This window comes from Plectropomus leopardus, chromosome 18 (assembly GCF_026936395.1).
Source record: "Plectropomus leopardus strain MGB_pleo_1.0 chromosome 18, ASM2693639v1, whole genome shotgun sequence".
NCBI classification, from domain to species: Eukaryota; Metazoa; Chordata; class Actinopteri; order Perciformes; family Serranidae; genus Plectropomus; species Plectropomus leopardus.
This window is the reverse complement of record NC_142193.1, coordinates 23524558-23538946: the sequence shown is the minus strand read 5'-3', so window position 1 is coordinate 23538946 and position 14389 is coordinate 23524558. Positions and strand designations below refer to the sequence as shown.

The window sequence follows — 14389 nt, the reverse complement described above, 5'->3', positions numbered from 1 at the left end:
ACTGTCACCAAAATAGGATTTAATTTTTTTTTATATGGCCTAACATATATTCTATTGTCACAGATTCTGACAAATTTCACAAATCTCAGCTATAAAAATGTGCAACCCTAAGAACAATAATGACACTATATTTGGAAAGCGATCAAAATAAATGCAATTAAGATAAAAACATTTGCAGATGCAGTGTAGCAGAAAGTCTTTTATCAAGTCACAGAAAATGGTGACACATTCAATTCTGTGATGCCGGAAGATTTTTATCGTAATAAAGTTATGTGACAAGGAATAATAAAACACTTATACAATGGCAATACCTATTTGGGTCACAAATTTTGGTGTGTTGTAGCTAAACTCAGACTTTCTGAGTAAAATGAAATTGTGGCTATTTGCTCTTGGACGCTTTTATAGGCATTGGTTCATTACTACGCTGTCTCAACCCTGTAAGTTTTTTCATGTTTTATATACACGAACCAGTACAAGATCATGCACAAAATAAAAATATTACTTTATGGGACCATAGAGCCTCTGCAGCATTTCATTCAGTTAGAGAAACCAATAGTTAAATCAGCAATGTTTTAATCACTGATTAAAATAAAATAATTGTTCCATAAGCGCACAATAATTTTATTTGAAATATAACAAAGATGTACATTTTACCTCAAATATCAATTTTCTTTTTTTTTGCAAAAGGTTTAAAAAATATTTAATATCAAAACAATTTGCAAAGACAAAAACAGAACTTGTACAAAGAAAAATGAATGTCCATATATAAGTAGCCTCTGAACAAGTGGAAGTGTCCCTGTCAGTTGCTGTCAGCATCATCACTGATGATCCCCTGCAGGTTGGACCAGTCTGTTGTTCTTTTGCGCCCCCTGTTTGTATTGTTCTCCTCGTCACTATCAGAGCCGGAGTTCAGAGTACGCAGGTACGTGGAGGACGGAGGGTCGGGTTGTTTATCCCACGCTGAGGCTGCTCTGCGTTTCGGCCGACCTGAGAGAGGTATCCACATTAACAGGTCTCATTAACTGATATTTTGCATGTGCAACAATATGATAAAAATGTATGAATTACTTATAATTAGAGACACAGCTGCAACAACTTCAATAATGTACTGTAGGTGCATTGTGCACTTCTTGATCCAACCAGGTGATAAACCACAGCAATTTAACAGTATTTAGTGTTTAAGAAACTAGTAGATGTGTAAATTTCAATAAAAACAATTTAAAGGTCCACTGTTATTGTGATGATTTAGTGACATCTAGTGGTGAAGTTGAAGACTGCAGCCAACTAAAACGTGCCAAACACGTAGGCAAACTACGGTGGCATATCAACAGACAGCATTTCATTTGCTCATTCAGAAGAAAAAACATGGAGGATTCTGTATTTAGATATAAATGGCTCATTTTAAGATAACAATTCTCAGTTTCAGGTGATTGTATACAAATGAAATCATAGTTATTATATTCTGTTTCTGCCAAAACATCCCCCTAAATCCTACACACTGGATCTTTAATTTAAAAGCCATTTTTTAGTGCTATATTTGTTTACATCCACTGTGCATACTCATTACATTAACAATGTTTGCATACCTGCCCCCCTCACATAGTTGCCAAGTCCAATGCATTTATATTTGTTCGCTTTTCCAGAATTCAAATTGAGTGATGACTGAAATACATTTGTTTTTCGTCTATAGTTTAGAAATATTCACAATGAACAAGTCACAAAAGTGTTAAAAATGTTATTACACACAGACAGCAAACTTGACCAATGAATCATTATAAGAAATCCTGCTTGGCTACTTATAAATACTCAGTAATGACTCTTTTCCTCCAGAAAACTGGAAGATCACACAGTAATGGGTGTCAAAACTCAAGAAAAGAGACAGATAGTTACCTTTTGTGGCAATGATGTTGCTGACGTCAAGCTCAGCTAGTTCCTGAGCTTGCTCTCTCATCATTCTGACCTTTTTACATTTCTTAATAGATGGCTGACCTGTGTGAAAAAACACACACACACACTTTATTACTTAAATCCACAGGTCACTGAGTACATCAACTCAGTTAGTTAGGGCAATCATGGATGCGTTTCTGCTAATAAGCCGTCCTCAGAGTGACAAAAAAAATCATTTGACGCTGATAAATATATTTTTGGAGTTGTGTGCAATACTACTTTTTCTACAACTTAAATTAAAAAAAAAACAAAACCAAGACAGTGATTCCCAGAATGTGAAGTCTATTAAAATGTGAAAATATTCCCACTGACCCCGGACACCAAGGTCTTCAAGCTCCTTCTTCAGAACAGCCACCTGAGACCGAGTAGAGGGACAGCCGTCCAGGAGCTTCTTGTAATTCGGCCTCAGACCACAGAGAGAAATGTAGCGCTTCAGCCTCACAACTGCTTTGTCGTCTTCCTGCAGGATGGATCAGAGGACAAATTGTGAAGGAAAGATATGATTATGCTACGTCTCCACTCTTAAGATTACCCAACATATACTTATGTTTTGGTCATTTATTTTGAAAACTTCCATCTTTCTACCATTCATGCTGCACTTTGTCTCCTGAGTTCAATCAGAGCTCTGAGGGCGATATTGGAGGGAGAGGACAAATGTTGGACATTTTAAGTGAAATTAGACAACTTTTCAAATTTCAAATGTTTTTTTTGTTAGTGACGCACTTCCTTTGTGCTGTAAATCAAGCCTTAATTTTTCCGGGAAATCATACCCGATGGCATACAGAATTGTATCGTGAAAACGAGGCTGAAGGGAACCGATCTAAACGCAGGGACTATCATTACTCTATAGACATTAGATTACGTACTTCATAATTATAAGTTACAGCAAAAAACCTGTCTAATACCACTTTAATTAAAACTTTCAAAAGCTTTATTTTCCTGATTCTACTCGGTAACATAACTCATGTGCTCACCTTTTTATGACTGGAGCTCTTCTCTTTTTTTGCGGGTTTCTTCTTTTTATCATCTTGTGTTTTTTCTTTTTTACTGTCCTGTTCATCGTCCAATGAGGGGAGCGACGATGAATCTGAATCTGGTTCGTTAGTTTTCTTTTCAACTAAGACTTTTTCTTCTGCAGAACACAAGAAAAAAGTCATATTCAATCACAGAGAAAAACATGAAATGAATGTACGTTAATCTAAAGGACGTGCACATGTTTGCATACTCACCTTTTTCACTCTCATCTGAGGAGTCGCTGCTGTTGATTTTGTCGCTTTTTTCTGACTTGCTATCTGTGTCGGTTTCCTTCTCTCCATCACTCTGTGGTGTTTTCTTTCTTTGACTTGTATCACTGCTTCTTGCCTCTCGATTCTTTGTATCTTTTGCTTTCCTAATCACCTTTTCTTCTGGACTGTCATCAGATTCACTTTCACTTCCCTTTTTTTCTGACTCATTCACTTCCTCATCTGAGTCTTCATTGTTCTGTATCTGCTGTTTACTGTTTCCATTTGTTTTTTTCTGTGATTTTTTCACCTGTTGCTTTTCATCCTCAGATTCAGATTTCATTTGCTCTTCCTCCTCACTCTCTTCACTTCCTGTTTTGCGGTTCTCTTTGTCCTCTGATTCTGAAAAAAAAACAAAAACAAAAATAAACTCATGAGGTGTGGATAAAACAGACAAGGTAAGGTTAACACAGGTGCTGGGTCAGTAAGACTATCTGAAAATAGAAACGGCCTTTCATGAGCTGCATGCCAACAACAAGTGTGGTTTTATGTGGAACAGCTGACCTGAGATGCAGCCAAATCATAATATTGTGAATGCACATGTCCAAATTAGAGTTGCAACCATTAGTGGATTAATCCATTAGTCCTTTGCCAGAAATTTCTTTGCCAACTATTTTGATAATCCATGCAATGTTTGTCTTTTCTTACGCAAAACTTCCAAAGATTTGTAGATTCCAGCTTCTCAAATATAAAGATTTTCAACATTTATCTTTTCAATATCAAAGTAAAATGAATATTTGTTGGTTTTGCAGAGTTGGTTGGACTAAAGAAGAGCTTTTTTGATATCACTGGGCTGATCGTTTTTTTTTAAAGACCAAACAATTAATCGAGAAATGTATCTGCAGATTAATCAATACAGAAAACAATCATTATTTGCAGCCCTCGTCCTACTGTTAATGATAGATTGTGTTTATATGCTGTATAAGGGGTTTCAATTTTTGCAAGACTACTAGGGATGCATGATATTGGATATTTTGCAGATATCCGATATATAACAACTCATTTGGCCGATAACCGCTACTGATATCGATATATCTGTTTTTTCATACCTTATTTTAGTGATTATCAAGTGTCTTTTGGAGTGTTATTAACATCATACTCTCATCTCGATGGCCAACCAGCACATGGAGACATGAAAATAAAATGCTTTTCAGTGTATGTAATAATCACTCATTGTGCAAAACAACAAAAATACCTCAACTTATAGTTGATGTTTTGCATATGTTGACTTTGTCGATAATAATCTTAAAAAATATATTAGATTGTGATATTGGCAGAAATCGGTATGTTAGCCAATTCCAGTATTTCATTTTAAAGCTAATATCTGCCGATATTATCGTGCATCCCTAAAGGTTACCATGTAAGGCACTGACTGATCATAAGATAAGATAAGATAATGCTTTATTAGTCCCACAGTGGGAATATTTGCAGTGTTACAGAAGCTATGAGGTACAGGCTAAAAAGAACAATATAACAGTAAAAAATAATTACAAATATAAAAAATATTGAATAATAAAAAGCAAGGTGCTAAGTAAATAAAAAAACAAGGTGCAAAATAGTAAAATAAAGTCCACAGTCTAGAAAAAAAAACAATTAAAAAAAAATTAAATAAAAAAAAATAAATAAATAAAAAAAATATATATATATATATATATATATATATAATATGTACAAACAATGTATACACCGATTGCACAAAAATGAGGAGCAATTTTTGGGGTTCAGTGGCTTGCCCAAGGACAATACGTGGTGCAAACTGGAGGAGCTCGGGATCAAACTGCAAACTCTATAAGTAGCTGACCTGCTTTTTTCTGAGCCACAGCATTTTACATCGAATAACTGCACAGAGGAACATGCTCTAGTTTATTAAACATACAGGCCTCCAAATGCATTAAAAAACAAGCAGGTATAACCTACCTGATGATGAGCTTAACTGGCGACGGGATTTCTTTGCCTCGGATTCATCTTCTCTCCCACTCATCCCCTCGTCATTTTCCTCTTCTCTCTTCCTTTTGTTTGGGGGCTTTGTGGTCTCCAAATCACTTCCACTTTCATCTTTGTCCTAGCAGGAAAAAAAGGAGGATGACGATTACAGTCATAACAACAGCACTAAAATGATCCACCTAAAAAAATCTCAAACACTGTAAGAAACAGGTAGAAACTGTCAAAGGAATATTCACACACCTGCATTTTCATCAGTTCCTCTGCAACCACCTGTTTCATGATATTTTTCACCTCTGGACTTAGTGATTCACATTGCACAAGTGCCAGATATCGCTTTTTTAGGATTCCTAAGGTCAGTGTGCTGGAATAGGACAGCAGAAAGATCACATCATGGTGTGTGAGGGAGACAGGTATTTATATTAGCAGAAATAATTTATTTCAGCCCTTGTGTTTTTGAATAGACTGAAAAATAAACTTGAAAAAATAAACCTGCTAATTTCAGTTAATTTTCTTGCTATTAAAAAAAATCTTGCTAGTATTTAGGTCTTGTTTTGTTGAGTCGGTCAGTGCCTTCTTCCTGTGTTTCTGAAGAAAATCAAGGCAATTTGCTCAAAAAAATAATACTTGTGAAAAGTGCCTGAAAGCAGCATTAGATAAGTGACGCCGCTCCAAATTTTAAGGGTTAACTCTTGGTCCACTAAAAGATACAATTTCCAGCCAGCATCGTTAAACTGCGTCACGTATGTTTTGACTTATATTCATTGTAAATGACACAATAAAGACGTCAAATACGCATCAAGCAACTAGTCTAAGAAGTTAAATAACACCTAGTAACAGTTTTTGAAAAGGAGACACGGTTTGTTTATCACGGTGTGTATCACTGTTAACTGCTCCGCCAAAGTTAGCAACAATTAAGTCTTAACACACAAACAAAGTGCGCGAGCCCGTTTCTCACATATTTCCGGTACAAACAAACAACATTAAAACAAACTCCTCGGTGTTTCGACAATACCTGAGGTCTGGCTCATCCCGGAGCTGACCACGCACAAACCTGCGGATACTTTTTGTCACTTTCTCTGACACCATGTTTTCTGACAGTGTTTTTTCCTTTTTGGCGGCGGATGGACCCCCGGAAGTTACGGGAAGTGGCGTAAGAGTAGCGCCACACCCTTTCAAAATAATAGCTGACTAGACCCAAACAGCTTGAACTTTTTTCCCCCTTAAAATTAAACTGAAATTCTTTCTTATATTTAAAATTAAGTATATTTCCAAGACCCAAATCGGTTTTGGGGTGCAACTGTCACAGTAAACAAATAAACATTTTTTATTGTAATCTTTTTAAAATAAATTACTAATAAAAATGTTGTTACATGTGAAATAAAACTTTTCAGTAGAAAGTTTACATGTTGAATAAAACATTAATTTTTGCTGATTTACACATTTTTGTTGCGCAGGAATGCCATCTTTAGGTATGTTTTTTGGACATGGCAGGTCAGTAAAACAATTGAGACAAATTTGAGCACAACATTTACACAGGTTTTAAGGCCTTTTCACCTCTTTATAAAATATTTGTTAGTGAAGTAATCAGATGTACTAAATTACAATTCTTTGATGGAGTAATTAAAATAGTTACATAACATTACATTTGAACAGGGTAACTAGTAATCTGTAACCTATCTTGTCAAAAGTAATCCAGTCTCCAATAATAAACCATCTGAGTGAATTAAATGTACAGAAATACACGTGTGTTTTGTTTTAACATGAGAGTGAACATAATGAAATGAGTTTGAGCATCAAACACATAATTTCCTGCATTTTGGTTAATTTTTATGCACCAATTTGTGGCATTTCTCCATGAATACTCATGGCATACATGTCTAATATTTTGACAAAATAAAGGTCTGCTACAACGTTTTTTTTATTGAGGGGTGAAAAATGCACATGTAAATATTGAGGTGGATGTGCCCACTCTGACATCTCCAAAATCTACATCTAAGTAAAGAAATATCCCGTGGGAAACTTTCACTTGTTTTCTGTAACATGTAAGGGATTTTCTCCATTTTTTAAAATTTATTGTACTTTAGGACAGAAGGGAAAAATAAAACCAAGAAGCTACAGTTGAATTTCATAAGTAATTTATTCAGAACATTTCCATGACCACTTCTGGACGGAAGTCATATTAGTGCATATTTTAAAGTATCCAAGGTGATTTTATAAAAGGGTCTGAGACACATATTGCTCTCATTCAATGTTTTTTTTCAGTATTCAGAGTGATTAGGTTTACACAAGACACTGGTGAATCTCAGAAAGAAAATATCCATCCTCTCCCTGAGAGAAATAAAAATACAACCCGGTATTAATATCCTTTCACATCACTGTATAGCCAATTACTTTGAGCACATTTCAGGGTTTTGGTGTAAGACATAAAGCGAAAGTGACAGATCATGGCTCAGAATAGAAAACATTATCAAAGAAATGGTCACGGTTCCTCTTGAAACATTAAACTGAAATTTAAGTTCACTATTTAGTCATTTACAGGAGAAATTTCAAAATTGAGTGTGTGCTATAGAGTGCATCGTATCATTCCCCAAAAAAAAAAAAAAAAATTAAAACTCACTCGAGCACTAATTAACACAAAGATTGCATACAATACAAAAAAATTAAATACCAAACAATAAATTAGGTTCATAAATTAATAAAAACATCTTGAAGCAACAGCAGTAATAATTTAAACAAAGAAAAAATGGAGCTGCTCAACAACCTCATTCGTGGACAACCTCCCTAAAAATGGCTCCTCAGTTTTATTCCAGTGTTAACATATCTCGGCTAAACTTAGACCGTCCTCCGTTCATCACAGTCGGGCAGCATCATCGGTCCAACGTATGAAAAGGCAACAGATGTTTCACAACCTGAATAAAGACTGACAGTGTTTCCTATAAGTCAAACACAGAGGAGGCGCCAGTGCATATCATTAACACCCACGCCAACAGGTGCGGCGAGAGTTGGGTTTTTAGGCCCGTTCAGTAACTTGCAGGAAGTTCCTTAACGTTAGCAAAGTTATGTTTATGCCAGTTTCCTGTCCCGAATAATTTTTTACAAGCATTTCCTATTTAAATAATGTACACAATTGTTTTTCTTGTAAACAGAAGCCTTTCCCACAACTCTTACTTCGGTTACAGATCAGTCATCGCCTCCTAACTCTCTGTGCAGTGACGTCCAAAGACATTTCAGGAAATAACTACCGAGCTATTGCTATGATCCGAGGACATCGCTCTCGTTCCGCTATCACCAACAAAAGAAACACGAACCTACGTGAAGTCACTCTCCCACGCTTTTCACCTGATTAGTCCTTGTACACAGTTTGCTGACCGTGCCCTCTTTCATCGTGCATTATATGCCTCCTCACGTGGATCCGTCTCACTCGCCTGTCGCCTCCCGCAGCACCTTCTTCCTCGGCTCCCAGCGACGAACCCGAACCTCTTGAGTCTAAAAGGTGTAAGCCTCCCGGACCAGATCCTCTGCCGTTCTCATAAATGAGGATATTGAGGGTTTCTTCAAAGATTCGAGCCTCGGGAAACTCCACCTGAAAACAAAACGTTCAGTTTCAGGATTATTATTTTTTAGTGCAATACAAAAAACAAATTCTCAACCCTTGTCAAAGCAGTAATATCAGCTCTTTTACGGCATCAACAGCTACTGATGTTTTGTTTGGTTTTGTTGTTGGTGTTACTATGGCTGTCTGTTTATTTCTGTCTGTCCGTCGCACAATGAATTTCAGAAATAATTAAATTTCCATCTACAGCTTAAAGGAATATTTCTGCATCTTGGAAAATAATCTCGTTTGTTTTCTGTAAAAAGGGTTTGATAAAAAAAAGTAAATTCACTTTCATATCTGTATGTCTGGGCCCTGACACACCAACACTGGTCAAAGTGTCTGTATGTCCCTCCGCTCAGGTGTCACCCAAAAATCCCAAAATCACTCCCCCGCCTCCAGCTGGTCCAGAAAACGCAGATAGATTTCTTACTGGTTTTAACTGACGGCATCACATCACTCCCATCCTCGCTTCCCTCCACTGCCTGTTTCAGAGTTGATTTTAAGATTTTACTGACATATGGGTCTCGCCCCGAATTACATTTCTGAAATGCGGACTCCGGCCGCGGGATCAGCGACAACTTTTAAATCACTTTAAAAACTCACTTTTACAGACTTGCTTTTATGTGATGTCACCTTTACTTATTTATTATCTTTTTATCTTCTATTCTTTCATTTTGCTGCTCTTACTCTATTGATCCGTTGCTTATCCTTCTTATGTCCAGTTATGAGCATCTGCTCAAGTTTTAAATGTATTTACTTGTCATCTATCTCTTATTATCTGTTTTTATCTTCTTTTCTTTGTTTCTGATGTGATGTTGTCTTCTTTTATTATTTCTTACATAACTTTTATCGTCTTTTATTGCATTTATTCTTGCATTTCTAAAAACTTTAACTGCCTTTTGACATCTGCTTGCTTTCTCATATTTTTATTTTTTTTTGCTTTATTCTTGCTGACCTTTCGTATGTGCATTTTGTTCTCGCCTTTTGGTTTGACTTTGACAGACCTTTCTTTGGCAGGTTTGTTAATGTTTTTATTTTATCATTCCCCGAGTCTGTCAAAGCACTTCGTAAACAACTGTTTTTAAAGGTGCTATATAAATACAGTTATTTTTATTATTGTTGTGCTAAAATGTGGAAGTGCTGCTTTAAGGGTTTGGTGTGCACGAAACGTCATGCTTACTTTGGTCTGCTTCTTCTCTGTGGCGTAGACTATGGAAGTGCAGCATACTTCAGCGATCTTGCGACCTTCGCCATAGAAAGACCAACAGCAGATCTCGTCCCCGAGAACGTCTTTGACAAACAGGACGCGGCCGTTAAATCGCAGCACGAGCTTGTCAAAGAGTTCAATGTTCTTCAGCAGGTTGTCGTCAGAGTTGCTGGTCAAAGGAGCGAAACAAAGAACAAGTGAAACACTGAGCGTTTGTTGAGGCGACATCTTGTCTGGCACTGTAGGATTCATGAAGCTCAGCTTTTAACGTATTTTACCTGGTGTAGGAGTATTTGTTGTTTCCACGGTTGTTCTGCAATTTTACAACCGGCTGTAGAGACAAGAAAAAGCAATAATCACAAATTCTGTGTACAAATAAAAACAACGTAAATTCTGTTACGAGTTACAATTTGAGAGAGAAATTAATTCTCAGACAGTTAATTTAAAAATCCTGATAAACATCTGTAAAACAAACTCAGCAGACTGCAAATTTCACAGCTCACAATTTTTGGAAATCTGGTTCGACGTCACTTTTCTAGTGTTGCTTTCAAACACCTCTCACAAATATTTAAACCTTTGAACTCAGCACATTTGGTTTGAATCCTTTTGAAAGCGTTGTTTAAAAGGCAATAAGCAATTTGGTAAGAAATGTCCCGCAAACTGAAAGAAATAAGTTGAATTAGAATTATTTTATATATATTGTTTTAAAGCTGGAGAAAAAGTCCAGAAAACTATATTTCTTAATGTATATTTAAAATGTACAACAGAATTATTATTGTTTTTCGAGTCATTTCCTTATTATTATTTTTTTATTATTACTTTTTGGGTTTGTTTATTTGTTTTTTGTGCTGATTTTCAGGTTATTTTTTTGTACTTTTTTTTTTTTAAACTAATTTCTTGCGCAAATTTTGGGGTCATTTCTTCTTTCTTGCCTTTTCGCCATGTTTTTAAAAGAAATCAATCGAATTTGCTCTGTTTTCTAAGGGTTACACCATCTACTGTTTGTTTTTAGCTCTGAGCACACCGGACACATCAGGTTCAACAGCTGTGAACACGACAGTTTTATCAGCGAGCCGTTTAACGGAGACAAAATATAAGTTACCTTTCTACACGTAGCAATCATCTTCTGCTCTTCTTTGGCTGAGGTGATCATCGGGATGCGACACACCGTTTCAAAGACGTCCTTTTGTTTCTGAAGATAAACAGGAAAGTTAGTTAAAAGCCCTTTTTGGAAGTATCGATTAATCAGCTAACTGTGTCAATAATAGTATTTTTAATGTCAAACTGTATAAACTTTATATATTTATATATGTATGTGGACGTAAGCATACGTGTCTCTCGTATGTCCAAGATGAATTTCTCCAAAGGGAAACAATAAAGACTAATCTCATCTTACATACATTTGTTATACTGTTTTCAGATAAGTCACATTACACACCATGATTTTTTATCTGAATTTTACGTTACGAATAGTTTTTATTGCTTTATCCGTATGATTTGGTTTCATTCAGTAATTTTATCTTTGGTGCTTTTTTCTGTTGTTCTCTCTGTCGATTCCTGTAAGGATCAATAAAATATCATCTGTTTACCTGCATGGCACCGAGGCAGTGCTGCACCAGTCCCTGGACCCGATAGTACTGGGCCTCCTTCAGAACCTCATCCAGCTCTCTGTGGTCCTCTGGCAGCGGCACTGAGCCATCTCGCAGGAAGTTCAAAACCAGTCCAAAATGTCGGCCACATCTGTCCAAAACTACCCAACCTGGAACAGCAAGAACGATTATGTTGAGCCATTTTTATTCTTCAGTAATCTTTCATAGATTTTGTGGTTTTTGTGCGCACCTGAACATTAATGACACGTTTGAAGTTTTGGTTATGGTGTCAATACTAATCTCCTTTTAACGTTTTCTAGCTGGGACATTTGGAAACCGGATTGTGTCGGACTCACGCTCACATTTGAGCTCTGACACACAACAGCTGGGAATTATTTCCCCAAAACTGGATCCACGGAAATCAGTTTTCCGTTCGTCGCCAAGTTTGTAAACACTGAAAGGTTTGGAGCTAGTGTAGACGCACCTTTGTCAAACAAACGATTTAACAGGCCGCACTATGACCTCACACGATAAGGCTGCTGATAACAGTCAGCGCAGACAATCGTGTGCTGTCTCACTGTGAATCATCTTTCCTCCGACCTCATTTATTATCTCTTACAACACAAAATGTGATGACATCACGATTGTGAAACTTGCTGTCAGAGTTCATGAAAGTGGCAGAATTTCCCTCCATTGTAGAAATCATGTTTTTAGATCTGAATAAAATATGTGAAATGATAAAAGTGTAAGGCTTAAAGGAGGAAACTGATGAAAAACTGAAATTATGTGAATCAAATATTTAGCATTTTGGATGAATTAAAAACAGAGCCGCTGAAATGACGACGTTGTTAAGACGGAAAACACAAATCCCACTCCATACTCATAAAAATGGTTAAGCTGTTATCCATTTAACAGTAACGTGTGGATACAGTAAAAAGTTCAGAGCTCACCACACAGACACTCACCTTCAGAGTCTATGGAAACCTCTGTTCCTCCATTGCATATGCTCCGCAGCAGACTGTCCTCCTTGCTTAACGTCTGGACGGTTGTATAATGCAGCGAGCCACCCACATTTAATTTGACGTATTTGCTCCCCAGCAAACCCCGATTTTTGAGCTCCTCGGTGTCGTGGCAGGCAGGCTGGGAAACAGCAGACTGGGCCGGGTCAGCAGCATGACTGCCTACTGAAGCCTCAGCAGACATGAGGCTGAGGAGTCACTTCCTGACTGTGACACACAAGAATATGATGGTTTGTTGTGCAAGTTCAGACTGTTTTCCCACAGCAGCGTGACAGACTAGGGGTCACCAGATTATCAGCCTGGCTGATTGTCGGAGCCGACATTTGACGTTTTGCTTTTATTTTTAATGGTTGCTTATAAAATTAATAGAGGAAAAAGTGTGTGAATTACACTCAGCCAGCACCGAGGAAAGCAGTCTGCAATACATGCAAAGAAAGTGTCAGCATGGGAGGAACTTTTATTTTGTAAAGCCTCAGGAAGGTATTTTTATTCATTCGTTTTTTTATTTAAATTTCACTTGACTTCATGAAAAAAAGAAGTTGCTGGAAACTTTATGCATATAATGATGAAAGTATCAGCGTTGATTAAACATTTGTTAAATGCATTAAACAGAGTTTTGCGTTGATTGTTATATTACAATTTATAACATTTCGACAGGAATATTTTCATTTTTTTCTGTAAATGCGTATTGGTTCCAAATATTGGCTATCGATCTCATTAAAAACAACAATATCACTCAACCCCGAGTACGATACATTCTTTACTAAATACCTACAATCACTCAAGAAAAGATACGAAACAAAGATTGCATAACTGATCCAAATTTGAGGACTAAGCAGAAAACACCGTTGAGGAGTATTTGCAAATTAACTAAACAACACAACAAAACTTTGCACACCTCATCTCAGTGGCATACAGACGGCGTTGTTTCAGAGCATCAGCTATTATTTTTATTCATTATTTCCTGAAGTGTTGTCCCACATTAGCTGCATACGTGCAGGCTGTCCTGTCAGCTGACTGAGTCCTCCGATGTCTCACAGCAGCGTCACAGACATCTAAAGCTGCATTTAAGTTTGTTGTTTACCTATAAAATGTCACCAACATCTAAGCTGGCTGCAACCACAAGCACCGTTAGCTCAAACATAACTTTACTGACGGAGCAGCCGTTTATTCATGAGGCTAACGTGATCAAAATATAACAATTTAGCTTGTAACAAATGTACTTACCGCACTGAACATCCAAGGGGGCTGCGACCGAGCGAAACCGAGATAGCCAACTGTGTAAATGTTGATCAGCCGGCGGTTTATAATCAGCAGGCGAGCAAATACGACGATCAGTCCAAATAAAACAAGTGAATTTAGGGCGCAGCCGATGTCTGACAACTCATTTTAATCGCAGTTAGCTAAATCAAAGAGGCTAACAGCGGCTAGTCTGTTTGGCTACGCGCTAAACTAGCTATGCTCATTTGTTTTGTGTCGCTTTTTGAGTTAAAATTTTACAAACTAGACATCAAAGAAATGTTAACTGCCATGTGAAGAGCGACCGATTCCATTGTTGGACGTAAAGATTTATAAGTGATGTTAAACGCTAAAGTAGGTCACTCGGAAACGAAACTCGCACATCTGCTTCCGCTGCTTTCTTCTTCTTCTCCCAGTTTTAAACTGCAGATTGTGATGTGAATTAGCGCCACCGTTAGGACCTGAAACGTGCAGCAGTGTATCATCATCATTTTTTTAATATAAATATTCATAACTTATGCTAATGTGATTATTGCAAATACCAACAGCAACATTTTATCATCAGT

General features: G+C 36.9%; 2 protein-coding genes across 2 annotated transcripts; both read right to left on the bottom strand.

The window, feature by feature from the left end:
* Positions 1-4: 4 nt before the first annotated feature.
* hirip3 (HIRA interacting protein 3) lies at positions 5-6344 on the bottom strand. The gene is made up of 8 exons (XM_042505252.2): positions 6187-6344; positions 5415-5535; positions 5148-5292; positions 3177-3572; positions 2922-3079; positions 2260-2407; positions 1891-1989; positions 5-987 (listed from the first exon to the last, which is right to left on the bottom strand). Exons 1-8 carry the CDS (start codon positions 6258-6260, stop codon positions 800-802), a joined length of 1329 nt encoding a protein of 442 aa, XP_042361186.2. The 5' UTR covers positions 6261-6344; the 3' UTR covers positions 5-799.
* Positions 6345-7292: 948 nt separating this feature from the next.
* kctd13 (potassium channel tetramerization domain containing 13) lies at positions 7293-14234 on the bottom strand. The gene is made up of 7 exons (XM_042505636.2): positions 13812-14234; positions 12531-12791; positions 11566-11735; positions 11079-11168; positions 10255-10307; positions 9950-10145; positions 7293-8757 (listed from the first exon to the last, which is right to left on the bottom strand). The coding sequence occupies exons 2-7, from the start codon at positions 12766-12768 to the stop codon at positions 8518-8520; spliced, it is 987 nt and encodes a 328-aa protein (XP_042361570.1). The 5' UTR covers positions 12769-12791; positions 13812-14234; the 3' UTR covers positions 7293-8517.
* Between the last annotated feature and the right edge of the window lie 155 nt (positions 14235-14389).

Coding starts and splice junctions, on each gene's coding strand:
- hirip3 (XM_042505252.2), bottom strand. CDS start 6,260: ATGGTGTCAGAGAAAGTGACAAAAAGTATCCGCAGGTTTGTGCGTGGT. Junction 5,293..5,414: donor AGGAACTGATGAAAATGCAG/GTGTGTGAATAT, acceptor TTTTCCTGCTAG/GACAAAGATGAAAGTGGAAG. Junction 2,408..2,921: donor AGAGCTCCAGTCATAAAAAG/GTGAGCACATGA, acceptor TCCATCCTGCAG/GAAGACGACAAAGCAGTTGT.
- kctd13 (XM_042505636.2), bottom strand. CDS start 12,768: ATGTCTGCTGAGGCTTCAGTAGGCAGTCATGCTGCTGACCCGGCCCAG. Junction 11,169..11,565: donor ACTGCCTCGGTGCCATGCAG/GTAAACAGATGA, acceptor GTTTATCTTCAG/AAACAAAAGGACGTCTTTGA. Junction 10,146..10,254: donor AACAAATACTCCTACACCAG/GTAAAATACGTT, acceptor TCCTTTGACCAG/CAACTCTGACGACAACCTGC.